Source organism: Takifugu flavidus, chromosome 2, assembly GCF_003711565.1.
Source record: "Takifugu flavidus isolate HTHZ2018 chromosome 2, ASM371156v2, whole genome shotgun sequence".
Lineage (NCBI taxonomy): Eukaryota > Metazoa > Chordata > Actinopteri > Tetraodontiformes > Tetraodontidae > Takifugu > Takifugu flavidus.
The window spans coordinates 2,359,539-2,383,579 of record NC_079521.1 but is presented as its reverse complement, the minus strand read 5'-3'; the positions used below and the strand labels follow the sequence as shown (position 1 = coordinate 2,383,579).

At 43.4% G+C, this 24,041-nt stretch overlaps 1 protein-coding gene and 1 long non-coding RNA gene across 2 annotated transcripts in view; one reads left to right on the top strand and one right to left on the bottom strand.

The window, feature by feature from the left end:
* Nucleotides 1-10,122: 10,122 nt before the first annotated feature.
* Nucleotides 10,123-12,784, bottom strand: LOC130516480 (trichohyalin-like). Its single transcript, XM_057017587.1, has 3 exons — nt 11,734-12,784; nt 10,487-11,299; nt 10,123-10,400 (listed from the first exon to the last, which is right to left on the bottom strand). Exons 2-3 carry the CDS (start codon nt 11,177-11,179, stop codon nt 10,323-10,325), a joined length of 771 nt encoding a protein of 256 aa, XP_056873567.1. The 5' UTR covers nt 11,180-11,299; nt 11,734-12,784; the 3' UTR covers nt 10,123-10,322.
* LOC130516522 (uncharacterized) overlaps nt 11,779-24,041 on the top strand; it is a 230,160-nt gene continuing 217,897 nt past the window's right edge. Inside the window, exon 1 of the long non-coding RNA XR_008947512.1 lies at nt 11,779-11,841. This is a non-coding gene — a long non-coding RNA (uncharacterized LOC130516522). The remainder of the gene's footprint in view (nt 11,842-24,041) is intronic.

Genomic DNA, 24,041 nt, shown 5'->3' with positions numbered 1-24,041 from the left:
AGCTGTCAGAAAGTGAGTGGCACCACATTACATGGATGATTACCAATAATTCCCTCGCCGGGAGTCAACTGAAAAAAGACAACAATGTAATTACACTCCCCCTTTGGCAAACTGTTTTGTCATACAACAGAATAACGACATGCTCTTTTGACACCAAACCAGTGTCTCGCGGATTTGTTGGTAATAGGCCTGTAAATCAAAAAAGTGCTACTTTCCTCACCTCGCACCTGGAGTCCGGATGTGCCAGACAGGCAGGACGTGTAAAATAATGCTTTTGCTCCCAGGCTCAAGAGCTTTTGTGCTACGCTTGGTGATGTATGAGCACCCTGACAGCTGTCGTATAGCAACTTACAAAGACTTACTCAGTAATGGGAAATGTTATATGGCTTTTATTGTTATGCAGCGCACATATTCCAGAGGTAATTTACACAGATTCAATGCCCCATAGTATTATAGATCATGATTATTAACAAAAGGACTTGAGTCTTTGGCACGTTACTGACTGGGGCATCTTTCAACACCTTGTGTGGGGACGTTTGACCCACCGGTGGGAATTTAAAGGCTGGCCCAGGCTGGAAAAGAACTTAAGTTGTATTTCCTCCCCGTGCACAATCGCATGCATGGCTGGATGTTATACACTGGAGCAGATATACGTTACCTTGTCCTCAACGGCCACCGATCTCACGAACGCAGTCCAAGTGTGGTTGCCTCACCTCTACATGAAAACAGTTTTGGAAGCCGCAACATTCTACAAGCTACTTTCTGCACTTTAAACTAAACTTTCCAGGTCAGGACTAATATGGTTCGGTGTTCTTTTTCTATCACTTGACATTGAAATTAAAGATACAGATTTTTCAAATAATGCTAGATGTATGAGGATTCAGAAATGTTTCCTTTGGCAAATTTGCTGCACTTGAGTTTAATAATTCAGTAAATAAATCATTCCCTCCACTGGCCAAGTGCTCAGACACATGGACACGAGAAACTAGCAAAAAACAAATTATAAAGAAATTATAAGTGTGGTATTAAAACATTAACACCCCCCCCCCCCCCCCCCCCAAAAAAAAAGGCAGTACAAGTGGAAGTTTTAATATACTTTAAGCAGAATGCCAAAACAGGTTTGTATGTTGGTCCATGTTTTCTGAAACTGCAAAGCTTTGACCTTTTGTTAGCCATCAAACTTTCATGTAAACTCAAAGGATCCATATTTTAGGACAGAGATGAAAGATTCCAGGATTTCATCAAGGTTATTTGAAAGAGAATCAGTAATCAATAATAATTGCATGTTTATTTATTTATCAGAGAATCTGCAGTCTCACATTTACTTCCCGTGTGTTATTTTATTGAGTTACTTGGTAGAAATTTGAAATTCCCAGGTTGGTTCAGCTCAGCAGGTTCTCTAATTCCGCAAACATGTTGTATATAAATGCTCTTACAGATGCTGCAGTTCTTAATTTACTGGCTTCAATTTGTTTGTAAAAAAAAATAATAAAAAACTACATTTGCTTCTTAAATTCATTTGCAACTGATATTTGAACAACTTCCTCCTCGGGGTTGAGTCAGATTGCTTCCATATTTAGAGAAGCTTATTATCTGCCTTTGTGATGAAAGTGATTAAACATCGGAAATATGGTGTTCCTCCAGGAAAGCCAATATTTACACACCCCCCCCTCCCTGTTTTTTGGAGTAGACAGACAGACAGACAGACAGACAGACAGACAGACAGACAGACAGACAGATGGTCTATTCGTCCCCAAGAGGAATTCCCAGAAGGTCAAAATCTGCGAGGGCCCGGTAAATCATGCTTGCAGCTTTATCAGGGGCCCGAGCGGCGGCCAAGGCCGGAGGACTCTGTGGTGAGCGTATCGTTTCTGCTGCACACGTTTGTTGTGTCTTCTTTGCTCCCTCTCTCAACCCTCCCGCTGTCATCAGAGCCACCGGCTTCTCGGCGATTGGAAGGTTATGGCACCAAGGAGCGGTCGAGGGTCTGAAGGCCTTTCATTCCCAACCAGCCTCTCACCGTTTCCTATACAGAGAACTCTAATGGTCCTAGTGGGTCGCCAGGAGACTCCCACTTGGAGGGCGGGCCAGTTAGGAATCTGCCTTTTATGATCTCTTTTGCATTGTCTTTGATCCCTCCGTCAGCTCTCCCGTATTTATATATTCAGATCACACCTGCTCTGCCTCTGTCTTCAGTCCACCTGGTCCACGTCCACTCTAATCAACTGCAGCATAAAAGTCTGCTCCTCTTCTCCATCCTTCACCAGTTTGTTGTTAATCCCTTGAGGTGCATCAAGTACTCTCAAAACTATTTTCCATGTTTTTTTTCTGCCCTCAGGTTTCTGACTCTGTTTTTCTTTCCCTTCTCGGAAAAGGATTTTGGACTTTTGTGCCTCATCCAACCCGCTTCTCATCTCTTTTCAGTGTCCTGCCAATCTCTCTCCCCAGGACAGCCGGTCCCGCCCAGCCTTCTGCCACAGCCCCAACTCTCATCTCCCTTCCACAACCTGTCGGCCCTTGATCCATTGTCTTACAGCATCAACCTTTTTTTGCTTGTGCAAAGTGTTTCCTTCTTTGGTAAAAGCGTTACTGTAACTAGATAATTGTTGTCCTTAAAACAGCAAACGAGAAAACACTCGAGGCGTTGAAGCCATCACAAATTATTGGAATATACATATGAGTAAATAGAACTTTGAAAAGTTATTAACTCACAGCTGGGCAGGGTGCATGATGGGATTTTTGGGAGATGAAATCATCACAAACTGTGCAAAGACCACACTGTTTTTCTCCTCTTAGTTTTACAGGTTTACGGCGCTGTCACCATTTAACTCGGCATGATCTCCCTCATTAACCTCATCTCCATCCACAGCAGGCCGCTGCTTTTCTGTGGGGGGGGGTGGTTCTTGATGCTAATGTGTTTACCTGCATGCTTTTAAATTACAGACACCATTGGCGGCTAGTTTGGGAACAAAAAGGCATATTTATTAGCTAAAGACTATTATGTTTATATCATTTAGCCACATAAAAGAGTAATAAATTGTATCTCTACTGTACTATAGGACCAAATTTAGCTCGAAATCATTCTTACAACTCACATTTTGTGGCTCAGATGTTTGTTTTTTTTACTTGGAGCTGCTTGTGGTAACCAGAAGGTCCTGGAGCCGGGGAGGGGGCTCATGTTGTTGCTGTGCACGCATGATTCATGTGTCCTGGCTTCCTCCCACAGCCTAAAGACATGCAGAGAGGTGAAAAAACTTGAGTGTAGGTGTAAATGTGACGGTGAATGGATGCCTGTCTTCATATATTTCCCTCCGGTGAGCCAGCGCCTCATTCGGTGTGTTTCCCTCCCTCTCTGATGGTGGATGGAGCCGGGGAGCCTTTCCACACTTCTGTCCGTCGTTATGAGTCCAGCAGGTATCATATGCACGTATATATACATATTATGTAGATACATACTCTCTTCATTGTTCACATAAGATTGGTTGACCATAAAAAAGGCATCAAAAAAATAACAGTGGAATGGACACATTTAGAATGACAAAACACTTATTTTCTTTTGTAGAGTGATTAGATTTTGTTATCGACTGTTTTTATTCTTGTTTTGACCACTTTCGCCCTCTCCAGCTCACTGGGGGGGATGCTGGAGGTTATCCCAGGATGCATATGGGTGAAGGCAGCTCCATCACCTCATTGCAGGGCCCTATATGAGCATTTGGTACCTTGCTCAAGAGCACCTCAGCAGATCTCCGGGGGTGTTCCTGTACCCCCTACAACCAGAACACCTCCCGTGTTCTGCCCACATCGGGGCTTGAACCAGAGCCCCCGGCTTCTCAGCCAAGTACTCTACAGACTGAGCTACCGCCATCTTCTAATCAGGGTTTTGGAATTACAATATTGTTTGGTTCTGGCATATTTTACTCCTCTAGATGGTACTTGGACTCCAAACATGATTTCACAAAATCAGTGCAATTTCGGGTCCTTTTCTAACACCTCACACTTTGCCACAAAGCAGTGTCCTCCGCCGTCTGTCTCATATTGTGCCGCACCTAAATTGTTCACCAAGGTGCCATCTATTGTGGTGAGATAATTGCTATTGAGTAGGAACTCATCAAGTGGAGAAATTGAAATTATTTCCTCGTACTCATGGAGAGCGAACCGTGTAGTTAAAAAAAAAAAAAACAGATGATGAATCTCTTTATTTCCACGGGGAACTGCATATGACAGAGGCAGACTTGATTAGGTTGAACAGCAACAAAATTACACGCTCGCACCCCCCATGTGACCCATCTTAATACTGGCTGGGGTCACAATCCAATAGTTAAAACTTTGGCTCAGGTATAGGTTTGTTTCCTCCAGTCAATCACCGCCAACATTTCGTCCTCTTAACATGCGGCTGGTGGATTCAATTTTCCAAACACAAAATTAAACATCTTGTAAATGATGTTTATTGTGCCGTATATTTTCCCTCCTGCAATCAAATGCCAGCAGTCATTGCTCATGTGTTAATTGAAGGTTTTTTTTTTTCTGTATGTAAATTTCGAGAATGGCTAATTAGGGAATATATCACAGTTAGCATGCATTATTCCTGTGGCTTAGTCTATCCTGAATGTAAACACAGTGTTTGCACTGCCGGCTTGTTCCAACACATGTTTGCTGCCGGGCACTGATTTCTTAATAAAAAGAGTCAACTGGCTCCTCCTCTCATCTCTGTCTGCCAGACACACCGACATATGCAGCCAGGGAATTTCCTCGTATTTAATACATAATTTAGAAAGAAAAAGACTCGGTGCAGATGTCCCAGTCTTACTCACAAGACTTACTGGCTTTATGGGGTCCACTCAACTGCATGGGTCCATCAGGTCTGCTGTATTTAGAGGAACTGTGAGCAAGTGTTTCTTCGCTGGAACTTTAGAGTATGTGGTGACAGAAAACCCATCAGGGGTGGGAGCTTTCCTGTCACCGTAAACGTTGACTGAAGTATTGTCGTAAAGGAACTGTAGCTTTGATTTTAATATTCGCTGTTTTCCGTTGGTCTGCGGAGACTCACGCGGAGCCACGTTGTGTCTTTAGTGACACGGAGCCGGGTTTTATCTTCTTGTCAGAGTTTCATTTTACAAGACGGGCTAAACACACTTTGGATTTACTTTCTGGAAATCATTTGGAGATGACATTTGTGAAACCCAAAGGTGGAAGAGAAGGACGTAAATCTTAACTCTTGTCTGTTTAGGATGCTGAAGAAATAATAATAGAGTTGATTTTTTTTAATGCTGCTGTGTTGTCAAAAGACAATTTTATTTTTAAAAGGTCTTATACCAAATAGACCGAACAGCCAAATCTGGAGCAGGTGAGTGTCTTCAGGCAGCCTGTCAAGTGTGCAGCTCTGCCACTCGCCCATTGAATCCAGTAGCCCCTGCAGTCCTGATAAGGACCAAGCCTCAGCTAACAGACAATAGATGGCTAAGAAAGAAAAAGGAAGCAGTGATTGGTGATGTTAGGCATTTCATTCCCTCTTCAAGCCACCATTTTAGCACAGGTTTTTCCATCTCTGCATCAACTGCACAGAGACAGCCCTGGAGGGCATGAAAGATGATTTCTGACCAGCTCTTTAAGAGCGTGCCTCACACTATAGTTGAGATGTACAGCAGCCAGACTGACTGACCTATCCACCGGAGCCTCTGCTCTAATCCTCCAGGCTTGAACAGACCAGAGCGGCTGACTGTACACACAGAGCAACCTTGTAGCTTTCTCTCCTGTTTTCGATGGGGAGATATTAGGTGCAAAGTAGCAATATACATTATTTACTCCTTCATGTTTGCTTCTCGAGCAGTAGATGTGCGCTTCGTTTCACAAGAAGATGATTGCAACAGGATTTTTACCAGTGCAATACAAAAAGAGATGTGCAGACGTTGGGTAGTTTTGATTTAGTTACTGGTAAGGCAACAAGCTCAGTCTTAGAGGAATCATTGGTGGGACATTTGCTGTGTGATTTAGTTCCTGTCTCACGTGGCCTTTTTCTCTTCGCAATTAAATGACTAGCATTGTCTCTTCATTGTCCTGGTGACAGACTTGTACACCTATTTCAGTGACGGGAGGCCAGCATGACCTGCAAATACAACTAGAATGAGCATCTTTGCCCAGAAGTGTTGCCTTATAACGCCAGTGTCAAAGCTTTTTAGCTCAAATGAATGAGTGAATGAATGTCACTCCTGTATGCCGCGGCGTTCCTCACGTCCTTAGTGGAAAATGTATAATTTTGTGATTGTTTGGACACAAAAAAGCAATTTGAGAAATATAGTGAGAAATATACATCGGAACTCCAGAATATACATCCAGTTCTTTGTTTTTTTTTGTCATTTTGATGAATCTTTCACATCTCTACCGTTGTTATGCTGGTTGCTAAGGATGCTGCCACAGACGAAACCAAGTGGCTGTTAAAATATTTGTGTAGCTGCTTAAAATTAAAAAAAACAACATAAAATGAAACTGAGTGCGCAAGGGGAATAAATATATATTCCTATTTGGAATTCAGATTTCTGGTGTTTAAAGCATTAGTGCAGCCTATTAAGTACCAGTACATCATGGTTCGATGAACATTGTTTGTGTTGCACACTGACCTTTTCAAAGAAAAAACTTTATCCAGTAACCATAATACTGAGTTAATATGGTAACTCGAGTCTCTTTATTAAGAAGTAGGGTATTTGCGTTCTTGAACAGCGGGTCATTTGATCAAGCACCTCCAGTGATTGACCTCTTCTGGCCAACGCAGCCCTCCCAGATCTACTGAACTCACTAACTCTAACACTTTTTACTCCATTTCTGGCTAACACTGTGAGCTGGGGGGCAGAATTGTCACTATGTTCAATGAAACCTCATTCACAAGCAGCAGCCCAGCTTCCACTCAGCTGCGACCTTCCTGAGGGCAACGATTGACCTAAAGGGTGCTGTGAGGCCACAGGTCAGACCTGAAAATAACACCTTTTACTTCCGATTTCTGACACTTTTGCCTGGAAGGCTGAAACAAACGCAAAAAAATACAAAACTGTGCACTCACACGGTGCCTGGATGGCCTATCGAGACACAGCTCTGTGCAAAATTGCTGAGGGCAAAGGGCAGCTGTAAATGTAGTCTGCTTATCGTGGGTGTCCCATTAAACATCATGCTGAACAGCAACACCGACGAAGCCTCTGAAGGCTGATGCAAGGCCCAAATGCAATCGTGATGCCTTCTGAGGAGTTGCGGGATTTACTTTACATTTTTATATAATATATCTATCAAATGCTTCCAGCCCCAAAAGCTACAAATGTGGTAGGTTCATTACTTACATCACCGTAACATACCTGTAGAGTTTCGGCACCAACAAACCTTTCTAAGAGGAAAGGGCAGGCAAAAGGTGGGTGTGAGGCCTTTTCCTCTTTTATTGCTTTTTTCCCAAGTGTTTTAACCTGGAGGAACCTCAGATATGTTTATTATTGGAGTTGCTGAACCTCTTCAGAGGGGTTAAAGAAGGTCAGCAACCCATGACCTTTGCCCTCAGAAACTTCACAGAGTTGTGGTTCTACACAGGCACCATATGAGGATGGACAGATTGACCCAAAAATACAAAGTAAACGGTGCTGCATTCAGGTCTTACCTGTTGTCTCACAGCACCCTTTAGGCTGACCTTTGAACTCAGGAAGGTCGCAGCCAAGTGAAACCTGGGATCCTGTTTGTGGGCGAGGTCTCATTTCAGTCCCTCAAGCCTGCAATTTTAGCCAGAAATTGAGATAAAAGTCTGAGAGTTAGTGTGCTGAGTACATCTGGGAGGTCCCACGGAGACCCGGTTGGCCAGAAGAAGGTCACATGTTGCAGGTGCTCGATGCACCTAAACAATGAGGATCAGGGGCCTGATCTATGGGTAGCAGGTTATACTCTAGGAAAAGTACTTTGAAGCCTGCAATAATGCTAAAAAAAACATAAAATGATGTTCATTAATCAAAAGGTAAAATAATCAAAAAAACAGATGGATTATTTTTGTTTGTTTAGAGCAAGCGTTAAATTCCGGCTGTCTCGCGAAACATCAGGGCAAACAACAATATGTGTGTAATCCCGGCCTCTCAAATCCGTTTTGTGTTGTTTCTTATCGGACGGATATCATCATCCGTTGCACAAATATTTTAACAGCTCAGATAAATACACAATGTAAAAGATAAACACAATAGCACACACGCCACTTGATTTCATCTGTGGTAGCATCCTTAGCAACCAGCTTAGCAACCGGCATGGCAACCGGCAGACATCAAAGATTCCTCATAAACAAATCAAACACTGAGTCTATCATCGCATTGTTGTTTCATGGCCAACAAAATCGTGAATGAATGTGTTTTCCACTAAGGGTGAAAGGAATGTTTGCAAAGCGAGCCGCAAGCAGTCATGTGACCTGTCAGTCACGTGACCAGTCAGCAGGACAATAGAAAAGAAACGTTTCGTACTCTGGACACGCGGAGCTATTCCACCTGTTAATATGAGGCTGGATTGTCTGTTTACAAATGTGGGTGTGATGCTTCTAAATTGTGTTGAATGATCCTGAATTACATTAAGTTAAATGACCAAAAGATTTAATCTGCTTAACGAGCCGGGCGCTCTGGGTGCTCGTGGAAGTGTGATGAGAACAAAGCAATGGTAGAATACTCCCAAATCCTGAAACTGTATTCCTTCTAGTCAATCATTTAACACTCTATTTACTGGGGAGAAAAGTAGAAATGCTACTTACATGAAAACTCTGTGCTGTAAAAGTATGGGATTAGCATAATTATTCCTGTCACTACTTCAAGAGGGGCGGTGGTAGCTGCTCAGTCTGTTCAGGATTGGGCAGAGAAGTGGAGGTGGAAGGTGTTCTGTTAGTAGGGTGAGGTGAAGATTAGAAAGACTTGAAAGGAAGTGGCATTCTTGTAAAATACACAGCTATCATCTAGCCTGGAAAGACTGTCTGGTAGATCACAAAAAGACCCTCCGTAAGGCTAGAACAGCTTATTTTTCTTCTTTAATTAAAGAAAACAAGAACAACCCCAGGTTTCTTTTCAGCACTGTGGCCAAATTAACCAAGAGTCACAGTGTTGTAGATCCACGTATCCCTTCTTCCCTTAGTGGTGAAGACTTCATGAGCTTCTTCACTGATAAAGTTCTAGCTATCAGAGAAAAAGCTAACCAGGCCATCCCAACAACTGGACCATCACCAGATGTGCTGACTGTGGGAACATACAGAGTCTCCAACGAGCCCTTAAACTTTTCTGAGGCATCTTCGCTAATTTGCTGCTTGTTGGGGGTCAGACCCTGGGACCCTGTAAAGTGCCTAGAAACAACTTTGATTGTAACAGACACTCAATCAATCAACTAACCAGCCAACCAATTAATCAATCTTTATTTGTATAGTGTCTGCGACACTGTGACTCTTGGTTAATTTGGCCACAGTGCTGAAAAGAAACCTGGGGTTGTTCTTATTTTCTTTAATTAAAGAAAAAAAATAAGCTGTTCTAGCCTTGCAAAGGGCCTTCTTGTAGACTACCAGACAGTCTTTCCAGGCTACATGATAGCTGTGTATTTTACAAGAATGCCACTTCCTTTCTAGTCGTCGCACTTTCTGCTTGAGGGTCCTGATGTGTGAATTATACCAGGGGCCACACCTCCTCTGATTTACTATTTTCTTTTTCAGGGGGGCAACAGAATCAAGCGTGATTCTCAGTGAGGTTGCTGCACCTTCAGCAATAGAGTCGACCTCAGCAGGGCTCAGATTATAATGATTGATCCCTGGGGAAACACACAGTGGTCCTGGGATCAGCACAGGGATCACTTCCTTAAACTTAGCTACAGCATTATCTGAAAGATCTGCTATAGTCAGACTGAGCTCTGAGCATAGAAGAATCCTTAATCATAAATGTAAAAGTGATCAAAGAATGGTCTGACAGGAGGGGGTTCTGAGGGAACCCTGACACATGTTCTACCTCAACACCATAAGTCAGGACTAGATCTAGGGTGTGGTTGAAGCTATGAGTTGGTTGGTTTATCTGCTGGAGGAACCCAACTGACTCCAGTAATGAAATGAAGCCATTTCTAAATTTGTCATTTACAACATCTACAATCTGGTGGTTTACTTTGAGTTTTATTGTTTCTACATCAAAAATCCAAACATAGAACATAAACAATGATTATACTGTAAAATGAAACTGTTGAAGACAGGATGTGATGCTGTGGAGGTCAGGATGTAGAGGAGGAGGAGGAGGAAGAGGAGGAGGAGGAGGAAGAGGAGGAGGAGGAGGGCTTTGGGAGCTCTGGAAATGTTGTTTAATTCATTTTTTCCAGAACCTCATCTTTTTCCAGATCCATCCACAGAAGCTTTTTTTCTTCTGCTTCTTTGATACTTGAAGCTGCAGAAAAGAGAGAGTGTGTTTTAGATTTCACTGAACATCATCTGAAATCTTCTGGAAGAGGAACAAAGGTAAAAGCATCTCACCTCAAGTTGGAGGATCGCTTCAGAGAGCCTCTGGAGCTCCTCTCTGGTTTTTGCCTCCTCATGTTGCCTGAAACGTTGGCTTTCCTGGAACTTGTGCTCCAGCTCTTCGTTCATCTGGACCCATGTCTGAGCGGTCCTCTCCCACCGCTGATGAACATCAGCCAGCATCCTGTTAAAGTTCTCTTCTTTAACCACCAGCTGCTGCTTCATCAACTCTTCCTTTTGCAGGATCTTCTCATGATATTTTTGTTTCTCTTCATCAAGTACTTTCTGGAACTTTTTTTCTTCCAGAAAGAGCTGCTGCCTCATGGCCTCTTTCTCTTCATGAGATCTTTGCCTTTCTTCCTCCAGCTTCCTCTCAAATTCCTCCTGGATCACAAGGAGCTTCTGATTCAGGCCTTCCTCCTGCTCCATCAGCTCTCTCCTGTGTGTCTCCTCGTTCTCCTGCTGCTGGCTGTGGAGGGTTTCCTCCAGAGAAGCACATTTCAGCTCGCTCTCCTTCAGAGCAGCTTGTGTGCTGTTCAGCAGGGTCAGGGCCTCCACATGGGCCACAGTTCTCATTTGTCGCCTCTTCACTGCCCTGCTGAGCTGCTCCTCCTTCTCAGCCAGGGCTTCTCTGAGATGCTGGACCTCTTCCCTCCAAGTCTCCATGGATGATTCTTGCTTCAGCTGCTGAGTTCCTCTCTGTGCCATTGATGCATCTGCTGGTCACCAGTGTGGTACAAGAGTGTTGAGCTCCTCAGGCGTGTGCTGATGAGGTAGAGCTGATGTGTTTGATCTGCCAGTTCGGTTTGATCCTTTGATTTCATTGATCTGACAAGAAAGAACAATTTTGACATCAATGACATAAAGGAGATCAAAGACTAAAATGCCAACTTAAGATAAAGTTGGAGGGCCAACTGTATTGCGTCAGGGTAACGTATTGCGTCACTTCCTGTCTTCTCAATCGTTCGTTGGTTGCACTGTGCACGGTGTTTCTGTTGTATTAAATTTACTTAAAATTGAACACAGTGTGTTGTATTCACTTTACTTAAAATTTGAACACTTGGGACATTCTAGTCACCTGATAACAACAATGACAAACAACCCATATTAAACAAATACAGGGCTTCGCCGACTATTAGCATTAGCATGGCCTAACCGTCTGTTTCACCCGGTGTCTTTGTCTGTTCAACGTGTGAAATGTTTAGTTACTCCTCTGCCTCCTTTAGTGAAGGGAATAGGTGCAGAAAGAGTAGTTTATTTACGGCTATGGAGGCGAGACTTGCGAGCTTGAGACGCAGTTCCTCAGCTTGGAGTTAGCTGGAGTTGCGTCAGGTAGCCAGGAGAAGCTAGCTGCTGCGGAGCCGCCTAGCGTAGCTTCAGCTAGCGGCCCCCCGGTAGCAGCCGGCTCGCCAGGGCGGCTGGGAGACGGTTCGCAGGAAGCGGAGCCCCAAACAAAGGCCCACGGTGCCCCACCACCCGCTTCCCGTGGCTCATCGTTTTTCCCCACTCGGCGACACCCGCTGAGAAACCGACCCTGGTAACTGGCGACTCTGTTTTGCGCTCCGTGAAGCCGACTCCAGCGACCATAGTTAAGAGCATTCCGGGGGCCGGAGCGGGCGACATAGAAGCAAATTTAAAGCTCCTGGCGAGACGTAAACGTAAATAAAGTTATTATTCACGTCGGAGCCAACGACACCCGGCTTCGTCAGTCCGAGGTCACCAAATTAACATAGAGTCGGTGTGTAACTACGCAAAAACGATGTGGGACTCCGGAGCATTCTCTGGTCCCCTCCCCAATCTGGCCAGCGAGGAGATGTTTAGCCGCATGTCGTCGCTTCGTCGCTGGCTGTCACGGTGGTGCCCCGAAAACCAGGTGGCCTTTATAGACTATTGGAGCACTTTTTGGGGAAAACTTGGTCTGATTAGGAGAGATGGTATCCATCCCACATGGGATGGTGCCTCTCTCATTTCTCGTAACTTGGCTAATTTTATGAGACCCAAAGTGACCTGACAATCCAGGGTCCAGACCAGGGTGCAGAGTTGTGGTCTTACACACCTCACTGCTGCTTCCATAGAACCCTCATCCACCAACAATAACATATTTAACACTATAGAGGTAGTCTCTGTTCCACGGTTAAAAGTTCACCAAGCACAGAGCAGGGGAGCGGTCAATCACCATAATCTTATTAAAATTAATACTAAAGCACAAGTTGGAGAAACCAATATCACAATTAAGTGTGGACTGTTAAATATTAGATCTCTTTTGTGTAAATCCCTGTTAGTGCACGACCTGATAGCGGATCATCACATTGATTTATTTTGTCTTACTGAGACCAGGCTTCAGGAGGAGGAGTGTGTTAGTTTTAATGAATCTACTCCTCCTACCCATCTTAATTATCATATTCCCAGTGTTACTGGTCGAGGAGGGGGAGTGGCAGCAATCTAGACAGAGAAGTTAGTGAAGCTTCAGACCTGTCTTAAAGACATAAAGTCCTGGATGTCTTCAAATTTCCTCCTCCTTAACTCAGGAAAAACTGAGGTCATGGTGTTTGGTCCTGAACCTCTCAGGGATAGATTAGATCACATGATCATTCTAGATGGTATCCCATTAACATCTAGTCTCTCTGTGAGGAATCTAGGAGTAACTTTGACCAAAATCTCTCCTTCAACTCACACATTAAAACAGTCTCTAGAAGTGCCTTTTTTCTCCTGAGGAACATCACAAAAATTAGGAAGCTACTGACGCGTCATGATGCTGAAAAGTTAATTCATGCATTTGTTCCTTCCAGGCTGGACTATTGTAATTCTTTATTATCAGGGTGTCCAAACTCCTCTTTAAGAAGCCTCCAGCTGATCCAAAATGCTGCAGACAGAGTTCTGACAGGTATTGACAAAAGAGATCACATGACTCCTGTACTGGCATCTCTTCATTGGCTGCCCGTTAAATTTAGAATAATTTTTAAAACCCTTCTTTTGACCTACAAGGTCCTCAGAGGCCTAGCTCCATCCTACCTGGAGGAGTTAGTGATACCTTATCAGCCCAATAAACCGCTCCGCTCTCAGAATGCTGGTCTACTTGTGGTTCCCAGAGTTTCTAGGAGTAGAATGGGGGGCATTTAGGTACCAGGCCCCCCTGCTATGGAACCAGCTCCCTGTCCAGGTACGGGAGGCTGACTCCATCGCTACTTTAAGATCAGGCTTAAAACCTTCCTCTTTGAAAAAGCTTATTGTTACTAATTCTGTATTTCCAGTTATTACCATAGACAGACAAATTATCATACTTAGGGGGTCGTCTAATCGTTAGGTCACATCTTAGCTGTGCTGTTATAGGCCGAGGCTGCCGGGGTCCGGAAACATGATCACCTGACAGGCCTCTGTCACCCCACTGGGTCATGGTTTCCTCTCTCCTCTCCTCTCCTCTCCTCTCCTCTCCTCTCCTCTCCTCTCCTCTCCTCTCCTCTCCTCTCCTCTCCTCCCCTCCCCTCCCCTCTCCTCTCCTCTCCTCTCCTCTCCTCTCCTCTCCTCTCCTCTCCTCTCTCTCCTCTCCTCTCTCTTACCCACCCCCCCATCAGCAGGAGGGTCCCCCTACATGAGCCTGGTCCTGCTCAAGGTTTCCTCCTGTTAAAGGGGAGTTTGTCCTGCCACTGTTGCTTGTTGGGGGTCTGGCCCTGGGATTCTGGAAAGCACCTTGAAACAATTTTGATTGTAAAAGACGCTATTTTTTTTATTGTAAAATTTTGATTGTAAAAGATGCTGTTTGATTGCTTTATTGATTGATTGATTGATTGATTGATTTATGTGCCAGAACACCTTTGAGCACCTTTGGGTTTAAACTGACCCATTGTGAAGGGTTAGGTTAGTGCGTACATCAGATTTAGACATTAGATCACTTCTGTATGTCCGAGTGGTCTGAAAATACACAAACCTGCGCATAACTGAAAGTAACCAACTGATTCTGATGACTTGCACATCCCAGCCGCTTGGGGACGTGATGCACAGCAGGACATGCTTCACTTGACTTTGTTGACAATGTTCTTTCAGCGTGGTTCATTTTCAAGGCTAATGTCATTCAGCTCAAACCCTTCAGTTGTCTTTCAGATGACACCTGAACAATGAGCATATATCAGTCAAACAATAGTTCAAGAGAACAACATCTTCTATGTTTGTACAATAAATAGAATAGAATAAAACTATTAGTTCAAACATATTTACAGAATTATTGTCATTGCATCCGCACCTAAATCCAGTACTTTTTCATCTTCATAATAAGCACAACACAATGTAAGGCTTTAAATCTAGATACACTCAATGAACCGTTCTAATATTTATGAAGTTTTTAGCAAATTTGACAAAGACAAAAGTAAAATGTAAAACAAAGTTACAGTGGGGAGCATTTCAGTGGTCAGTTTAACCTATATGGCTCACCTTTCAAATGCACGAACGTGCACATTGCCTGCAGTAATGTTGAATATTTCAGTTTTCAAGTGTCGCTTATTACTGTCAGACAGTTAAATCACCAAGAAAGGCTTCAACATCCCCCAAAAAAAGAGGCAGTGACCAAACAATTATTTTAAGATGCACAGGGGAGCATTCGGAACAACTTTCTGACAGTTTCATCATGCATTACTACATGATGGTTCCTCCCCTAATTGACATCTTTTGGCTTTGATCAAAGCCCAAAACAGGGTTGTGACATTCTGAAAGAAGTGTTTCAGATGATTTCAGTGACAGAGATCATGGTTTCGAGACAGTGCTTCAAAGGAGATAATGTGTAAGCGAGTGTGAGTGTGAACGCGGCAACGCGCACGCTTGTGGGCCGCTAACGCTGACATTTGTAATGCTAATGGTGTACAAGTGAAAAATACTCTTTACAAGCTACAACACTTATTTATAGATGATGTCATTGTTTAATCCGCCCTATCAAGTCAGCCGTTCAGATTAAATGACTTTCAGGCCTGATGTGCATATTTCATCATGCCTGTTTGTTTTCCTCCTCCTCCTCCTCCACCTCTTCCTCCTCCTCCTCGTCGTGATGAATCTGAGCTGTGCCCTTGTTGAGGCATTGTCTGTGGGGTTGCACAGTGAATCTGACTGATTGATGGCAGACAGTGGCTGTCACCCCTGGAGAGTAAGCATTTCTGTGTTGTCTCCCCACTGAAGGTCCTGTTGAGCTTGTTAGGGGAGAAAACACTTTTTGTTTATGGGCGCTGTGACGGCAGCGGCTGACAGCTCCTGCTGAAGACGGGAGAGACGTCCTCACTCTCCGGTCTCTCTGTATTCGGTCCTCTGTCCCTGCTATCCTTGAGGAGTCGCTACCTGATGATGTCATAAAATTAGGATTTAGACTTAAATACAGCCTCTCTGGTCTGTGTGTGAATGCAAGTATTTATGGGCATTTTGGTGTGTGATAACGCTCCGTCCTTCTCTACAGCGCGTCCTTAGAGTCTTAGCAGCAGGGTACCGCCAGGTCGCTCGCTCGCTCTGTTCATTATCACGACATGACAGCTCGCAGTTTATTGGTCCCACCAGACAAAGTTATCCTCTGTTTCGGCATCAATATTGAAATCAAATAGTCTGAGTGTCCTTTAATCAAGGTCATAGCATGATGGGGAAACAGGAGTGAGCGTTTCATTTCATTTTGAATTGGAAAATTAAACTGAAAGAAGTCATTTTCACAACAGCATTTAAATGCTAAATTGAACCATCTCATTTTTGTGAAAATGCCAGGTTGCTCTCTCTGGGTGACAGCTCAGAATTTACCTGGAAGGACTGGTTCAGAGGAGCAAACTACCACTCCACCTCTGCCTGGACATGACTGTCTTGGTTGTTTTCTCTCTTCTCATCTATTTAACCTTAAAACTAAAAAAAACTTTCCAGTTTTAGCAATCTGTTAATGGCACCAAAGATCTTAAATTTCTGACAGTTGTTCTTCCCAACACATCCAAAATGGCTAATTCTGCCACGAGCACCACAGATCCAGTTATATACTGGCATGGTCGCATTCCCCCTCACATCCTCCATCACTAGCTGCCAATGAGCTTCCAGCTAGTGCTACTCAGCTATGTTTAGCTATGTGTCATACTCTTGTACACTTGCTGTTTAATGTTCTTGTATTGAATGTTGTTTGGTTATCGCCATTTCCGTGTTTCTGTTTCCCCTGTTGCTTGTCTTTCAGGGATGTGTTGAGGAGGGCGTGCAGGATTGCAGGGACAGCAGGAGACACACCTGCAGCTCACTTGCCAGATGTTTGCTTCTTCAAAAGTTCCCCCTATAAACTGATGCTGTGTTCCTTGTGTTTTCCCATTGTAATTCCCAGTGTCAGATAGTCTTCCCATCTACTCTATTTTGTTAGTCTGCATATGCTGGCCAGACCACTAGTAAACTGAGCTTTCCTTTTAGTTTTGGGTTGATTAAACCTTTGGAATACCTTAGAAGCTTGTTTCTGCATTTTCGGGACCCAGTACTTCTTTCAATCTTCGCAGTCACATATTTCAATTTTAATTGATGAAAATATAGTTTATACCCCATTGAACCAAGTCATAGCTTCCACAATCATTTCCCATGAAATGACCTTATATCAGCTTCCTGTTTTGCTGTAAAAAAGTAGAATTATGCACTGAGACACGATCTGAGGCCTTTGGAGCTTTTGGAAGGGCTTAAAGCAGGTAAATAAATCCCATCTTAAATTAACTAAGTTAAAAGTGCTTCAACATGTACTCTGCTCCCTATTTTGAAGCCTCCCCATTCTTCTATTCATGTATTCATCTCAGCTGGGAAATACTTCAGGCAAAGCCTTTTCCAGTCCCAGCTGAGCTCGCCAGAGAGGGCTAAGCGTGTGTCTTTGTCGGTGTGTATTTTAAGAGGTGTTGTGGCAGCGCTGTGGAAGTTGCTGTAGTCCGCGGCCATGGGAACACCAACCAAAATGGAGTCATCTGCCGTTAGTTCCTGAAGTCCTCGTGTCCAAATGCCACAAAAGTCACTTGTGCCTTTCTGATGTGTGAGGGAACCCAAGAGTCTCTGTTCATCTGCCAGGACCATCGCTGTGTCTCTAAAAACGAGGTGCTCGATGTTCCCCCAGTAGTCCAGTGTGGGTGGAGGGGGAGAGTGGGCTGTAGGAAAGCTCCCTGTGAGCCACGGACAGGGGAAGACTTCAGATTCCTGCTGATGTACAAACTGCCATTTAGAATAAAAGCAACATGAAAGTGATCTTTGATGTTCAAGGGGGTTACCTTGCTCCCGACAACAACACAGGCAGCAACACGGGGTCAGCAAGGCTTTTGAGCCTTTGTGGACACAGGTGCCCCCTTCCCCTGAACAGCATGACCTGCTAAACCAACCAGTCTTATTCCAATATAACGTTTAAATAGAGCTTTCATTGAGCATTCATGCATGTGATTTTGATGGAAAAAGACAATCTTGATCTTAATCAGCTCATAATACCAATGGAGGGTTCATGCCTTTGAAAGACTGTGAGTTTGAAGAAGAATTTTGAGTAACTTTAAATGCAGACGCCATCATTCATGGAGACAGAGCTCAAACGTCCTGCAGATGAGCAAATATTCCGGAATTGATGTTAATATTCACTCAGCACTGGATGAAGAAACAGGTGTTTTAAATAAAAAATAAAAAATTCAGAATGATTTCCACGTCTTTTGGATGCTTTTAGCTATTGCAACAAACAGGCTAATAGACAGGAGTGGCTGATTTGTCCCCTTTAAGTGTGAATTGTTAATTTAAGGAATGTTGTTCCAATGACAAACAGAAGGCAAATATCCTGCTGAAGACACAACGTAAAAAGAGCAAACGGATGAGTGGAAACCAACATTAGTAAACAGAGGTGATGGATGGGGCGTGATGTCATGGCCACTTTCAAGGCGGCCCAAACCTCATTTGCACCATTATTCATATACTGGGTTCCCACTTTTTATTGATAGGAAAGTTTGCGGTTGTTGACCCCAGAACAGTCCCGTGTTATATTTATGCCAACGGCACAAGTCTCCCCTCAAACTTCTATCACTGTCATGAAACCAGCTGTGAAGAACTTTGCTCCTAAGCAGGTTTGGGGGCTTTGCGAGTGTTCACACCCTGTCCTGAGTTTAGCACTCTGAAGGCATTTCTGTCCAAAATAGCTCAGAATTCAAAGCACGTAGGCAGCACTTCATGCTTCAGAGAGTTTTTAAAATGCAAGTTTTGTGAAGAGCAACAATATATCGCTGGAGAGGTTGTCTGTTTGCCACATGCTTGTCTGAAAGGTGAACTTTCAGAGAAGGAGAAGCAAACGGAGATCAAAAGTGCAATCACATGGGATCCTGGACCAAGGAGAACTTCAGAGCGGAGAAAAAAAAGAAGCATTTCTCCTCCTTCAATGCATTGCTTATCAGACTTCGCTATAAAGCTCGCAGCGGAAAATGTCAGTATGTGTGGTGTATGTGCAGGATGTGCACACGAATTGTGTGTGAGAAAGAGAAGCGGAAGCAGGCAGGTAGCATTGTAGCAACATGATTGCGTCCCTTGATCTTTCCCATGGCAAGAACAAGACCTCAATCTCTCACTATCTCCCCTTTAATCAAATCCCCAGCTTTTTTGCCTCCCTGCCACAAAACTGTCACAGGCTGAAAATAAGCCCTTTCCTTATCAAAGAGCCAAGGGTTCAATTGATTCCCAGGCAAGGCGAATTTTATTCAGAAACTTTGATGCACACCAAAAGGATAGAGAAAACACCTGCATCCCCCATCAGGCAAATTACTTCTGACTTTTAATTTATTTCGGGAGGAAATGGAATGCTACATCCTAACCACAGTCAATAGCGGGACTAGGGAGGAGAGGGGTAATCAGGCGGCTCACCAACTCCAAGGCCTCCTTCCTGTCACTTTCAATAGCCCTTCAGACCACACAATCTGCTTGGCCTGATATGCTCACGCCATTCTCCAATCCAGAGCTGTAGCCATCTCTACCGCTTCTTCCTCCTCCACTTTTGCCTCCATGTCCATCCTAATAACAACTGAACGCTTCCACACACCCTCGGTGCCCCACATGGAACAAATCGCACAAAAAAAAACCCAATAGTTCATCTATTGCAGGGGAATAAGATTATATTTGCACTCACGGCCACCTTGTTAGGGTCCACCTAGCTAGTAAAAGTTTGGACCCACTTTTGCTTTCAGAACTACTTAATTCTTCATGACATCAATTCAACCAGGTGTTGGAAACATTCCTTAGAGATTTTGCTCCATGTTGACATGAGAGCATCACACAGTTGCTGCAGCTCTGTCAGCTGCACATCTACAATGATGTGAAACTCCCTGGTGACTCTGGTGGAGGCCACTGGAGTACTGTCAACTCATTGATCCGGTCCAGAAACCAGTGTGGGATGATTTGTGACCTGGTGCATCATCCTGCAGGAAGTAGCTATCAGAAGATGGTTCACTGTGGTCATAAATGGACAAACATGGTCAGCAACAACACTCAGGGAGGCTGTGATGCTTAAATGATGCTCAGTTGGTACTAAGAGGCCCAAACTGGGCCAATAAAATACTCCCCACACCTGAACCGTTGAGACCAGGCAGGATGGATCCATGCTTCCTTGCTGTTGACAGCAAATTCTGACCCGACCAGAATGTTGCAGCTGAAATCCAGACTCATCAGACCAGGAAACATTTTCTAATCTGCTATTGTCCAGTTTTGTTGAGCCTGTGAGAATTGTAGCCTCACTTTCCTGTTCTGAGCTGAAAGGAGGGGGAACCGCTGTGGTCTCCTGCTGTAGCCCACCTTCTTCAAGGTTCCACATGTCCAGAGAGGGCGTTCTGAATTCCACAGTTGTAACTTGCAGTTATTTGGGTTCGTATTGCCTTTCTATCATCTTGAACCAGTCTGCTCATTCTTCTCTCAGCTTTCACATCAAAAATACATTTTCAACCACACAACTGCCACTCACAAGATAAAATTCCTTCCAAAAATGTTCTATTCTTACATTTAGTTTCTTTGTGTATTCTCAACATGTGGTCTTCAGTTAGCTCACCTGTAGTTATTGTTGTTGTATGTTGAGTGTGTTCTTTTGTATTGTGTTCTATTGCTACCCATTGATGGAACATGATGTGCAGCACACTTCTTATATGGCATCAAATGGGACAGGTGCTCCTGGCTCTTTGGCCAGCAGGTGAATAAAGATTGGCTTGTCCCGAGCGTCCCTGGCTTCAAGTTCTATCTACAAGCCATTTGCTGTTCTGGTGCCTAATGAAACTCTCTGAGAGGAGATTAAATGGAAAAGAAGGACGGAACAATAACCATTTCCAGTCACCTTCATTTTGCCTCATCTGTTAGCTTACTGGGCTATTTCACCGTGGCAGCCGTTGGTAACAATTCTTCAGTTTGGCTCATGAAGGGAGGCAGGAACATGCACTCGTGATTAGAACTGTCACAGGAACAGCACATGAAAGACGCAACGGAATCAACATGGACGGAGTCTTGTGCTATTTACTCATTAAAGGACACGTTGAGAAATGTGCTGTAAGGGATGCTGTTAGCCATACAGCTGCTGCCAGTTCAAATGCACATGCTGCACAGGGGTTCAGTCAGATTTATTTGCTGTTTCTATGAAGGATGTCAGGCCGTGATGCATCATCAATCATGGTGCCACGCTGGCTCAAGCTCTGGGAAAACACTGTACCTTTAGAATTTTAAACAGTTTTGACTTTGGTATATGGATAATGGCTCGGGTCCCCTTTTCCTCCAAAAGCAGCGCATGTTCTGTCTCGTCTCAACAAAGTGCAGAGAATTTAACCTTGCCTGATGGCAGATTTTACATCCTAGTCTAATCTCATTTCAATCAATTGGATCCCTTTACAGGAGATCTTTTAACTAGAGGAGGAAAGCTTTTAACTGGTTTCAAAATAGAGCACAATGATATTGGATCCAGTCTGATGGCAAAAGCCACCTTTGAAACTTAAGACGTGAAGATCTCCACAGTAAATGTGTGAACTTATCAGTCCTTCAGTGGCTTTCCTCCTCTCCTTTGAATACTGTTGTCTATTGATTGATGATCCATTATTCTTGAATTTCATTATGTGGGTAGAAGAGTATCAGTAAACAACATAAGTGACGTTTGCAACTCTGGAAGAACGTAGAACCATTAGGAAATAGCATCGAAGTGCTCTTTTCCTGCCCATACATATATTTTAGACAATATTCCTTTTGTTATAGCTTGTCATGTTTCGGAAATGTGCCAAACATAAGACATATAATGATACATATTACACAAAAAAGCTAAATTAGGAACCCTTCTCTCAGGAAACAGTTAAAAAAAAGGTTTTTTTTACACTATTGACATGTATTCTGAGTATGAAATCATAAAATCTGTGAAGCTTTTAGGTCTGATCAGCTCTCCAAGCTCTGCCTGATGGTGAATGGTTTCATCTGCAGCATCTCAATTGTCTGGATCCACTCCTTGATACTACAAAGATGACCTCCGCCGACACAACCTGCACATCACACAAAAGACACGGCATCAGCAACCACCTCACTCTTTTGCTGAAGGACACGTGGGCATGGAGACAGCAGGGGGATGGGAGTGGACCAAAGACCTTTGTCCTGTCTTCCGCCAGGGCCACGGCCTCCTCATATGTGAGGTTTGTCCTGTTCAATTTTTATGTATTTACATTTATTAACACTTTGAAAGCTCTAACAGAACATCACCCACAAACTACACACACGCCTGTGACATAATGAGGCAAACATCAGGGAAACTTTGCCTACAGACCTTTATTTCTCAAATTAAATGACCTATATTTGGTCAACAATCATGCACTTTACAACGGGTGACCTTGTTAGACTCTATCTCAGAATACTTTATCAAGTACTACAGTATAATGTGTGCTGTAAGGAGTAGGAAAATAACAATTTTCCATCTAAACTGTGCCAATTTGCTTGGATACACAGTTAAATTCCAATGCTTGTGTGTCTTACCATTGTGTAGTTTCGTTAAGTAGCTACCATAGACTCCTATAAAACAGGCGGCAGAGGCACAGCGAGGCCTTGAGAACTATAATATAGAAAACATGAGTGAGGATTCAGGCCACTTTTGTATAATTGAATTTCTCCTCGACTGATAAATTAATGTAGCACATATTAACACAGCTGATTTATCTTCGCCTCCTTTGTGTTATTTGCTGCTAGTTAGCGTTTGACGGATGGAGCTTTTCACTGTGTGTAAACATGATATGTTAGGGGAAAACGTCTAATAATGACATTTAATGAGTCCCTGCTTTGACTTTATGAATATTCCAGACAATTAAAATGTTGCAGTCAGCTGTGAATGATGTCCTGTGAACGTTGGCGTTTGAGTGATGGTCTTTGAGACAGAAACGCCTGTTTTTACCTCTCCCACGTTCACAGAGACTACGAGCATCACACTCTTCTCTTTATGTTCACTAGGCACACTTTATTGCACATTACAAAAGCGACACTGACATGTTTTTGTTCATGAATAATAAGATTATCTGCAACACACCACACAGAAGCGATGGCAGAGCTTTCCTGGGCTGTATAAAGCCAAGGCTTTACCCCCTGCTGAGGAGGCCTATCATCTTTATGTTATCTATTTTATCTGGCTGTCTCTGTCACTTTCCAGCTCTTTTCCTCTCGCTCCCCGTGTGGTATGATGTTCTTCCCTTTCTCTGTCAGACGTGGTCCCTGGAGTTCAGAGATGGAGAGTTTATCATGGTTTTGTGTCTCATTACTGACAGCAGACTGAAGTAAAGGCACCAAGATCAAAACATCTGTTAATTGCATAAAAGTGAGGCAAACACGGATAATTATTACAGGGAGAAGGAGGTGGCGGCGCCCTCTGTGTTTACACTCCCAACCCTCCTGTCAACAGCATATGAGGAAAAGCTACGCTGCTGCTTTTTTCTCTCTTTGTTTACTTGTCTGTCTCCGTCGTTGCTAGTGCAGTTTAAGTAGCTTCTGCAGCATCTACAGCATCAGGGAATTTAATCTGCTTGTGTTGAAGAACGGGAGGTTGAAAACAGGAAATGAAACATGTGACTTACTCCTGCTTATTTATTTAGTCTATACACGCCACAAACACCAAGAGTAATAGCCTTTATTTAGCAGCAGCATAAAAAATAAATAGGCATTTTGTTTGATGTGATGGGTGAAAAAAATGGGTTTTGAAAGCTGCTGATTTTTAAGGAGCAGTTTTTATTTACCAATGACGAAAACATACAGTTGCAATCTATTTTTTCATAAATACAGTAAAATATGCACATATTTCTACAGCTTCTCTCTTAGATTTAGATTCACTTTATTGCCAATGTACAGCAAACATACAACACAATTATTTTTATTTCAAGTCTAGATATTACAAAATGGAAATGTAGAATAAATACATGCTCTCATCTACGCAGTAGAGAGAACACACACACACACACACACACTCATCACGCCAACGTGTGCAGTTAAAAAGGGATAAAAGTGCTCAGAAATCATTGCACAAACAGCTTTTTCCACATAGCTTAGAAGCAGCAAATGTGTCTTCTTGTCTCTAAAATTAGTAAAATAAAGAATTTTTGGT

What these genes read in the sequence shown, in the direction of transcription:
- LOC130516480 (XM_057017587.1), bottom strand. Translation starts at nt 11,179, where the DNA reads ATGGCACAGAGAGGAACTCAGCAGCTGAAGCAAGAATCATCCATGGAG. An exon ending in AAGCGATCCTCCAACTTGAG is followed by an intron (nt 10,401 to 10,486) that starts GTGAGATGCTTT and finishes TCTTTTCTGCAG; the next exon opens with CTTCAAGTATCAAAGAAGCA.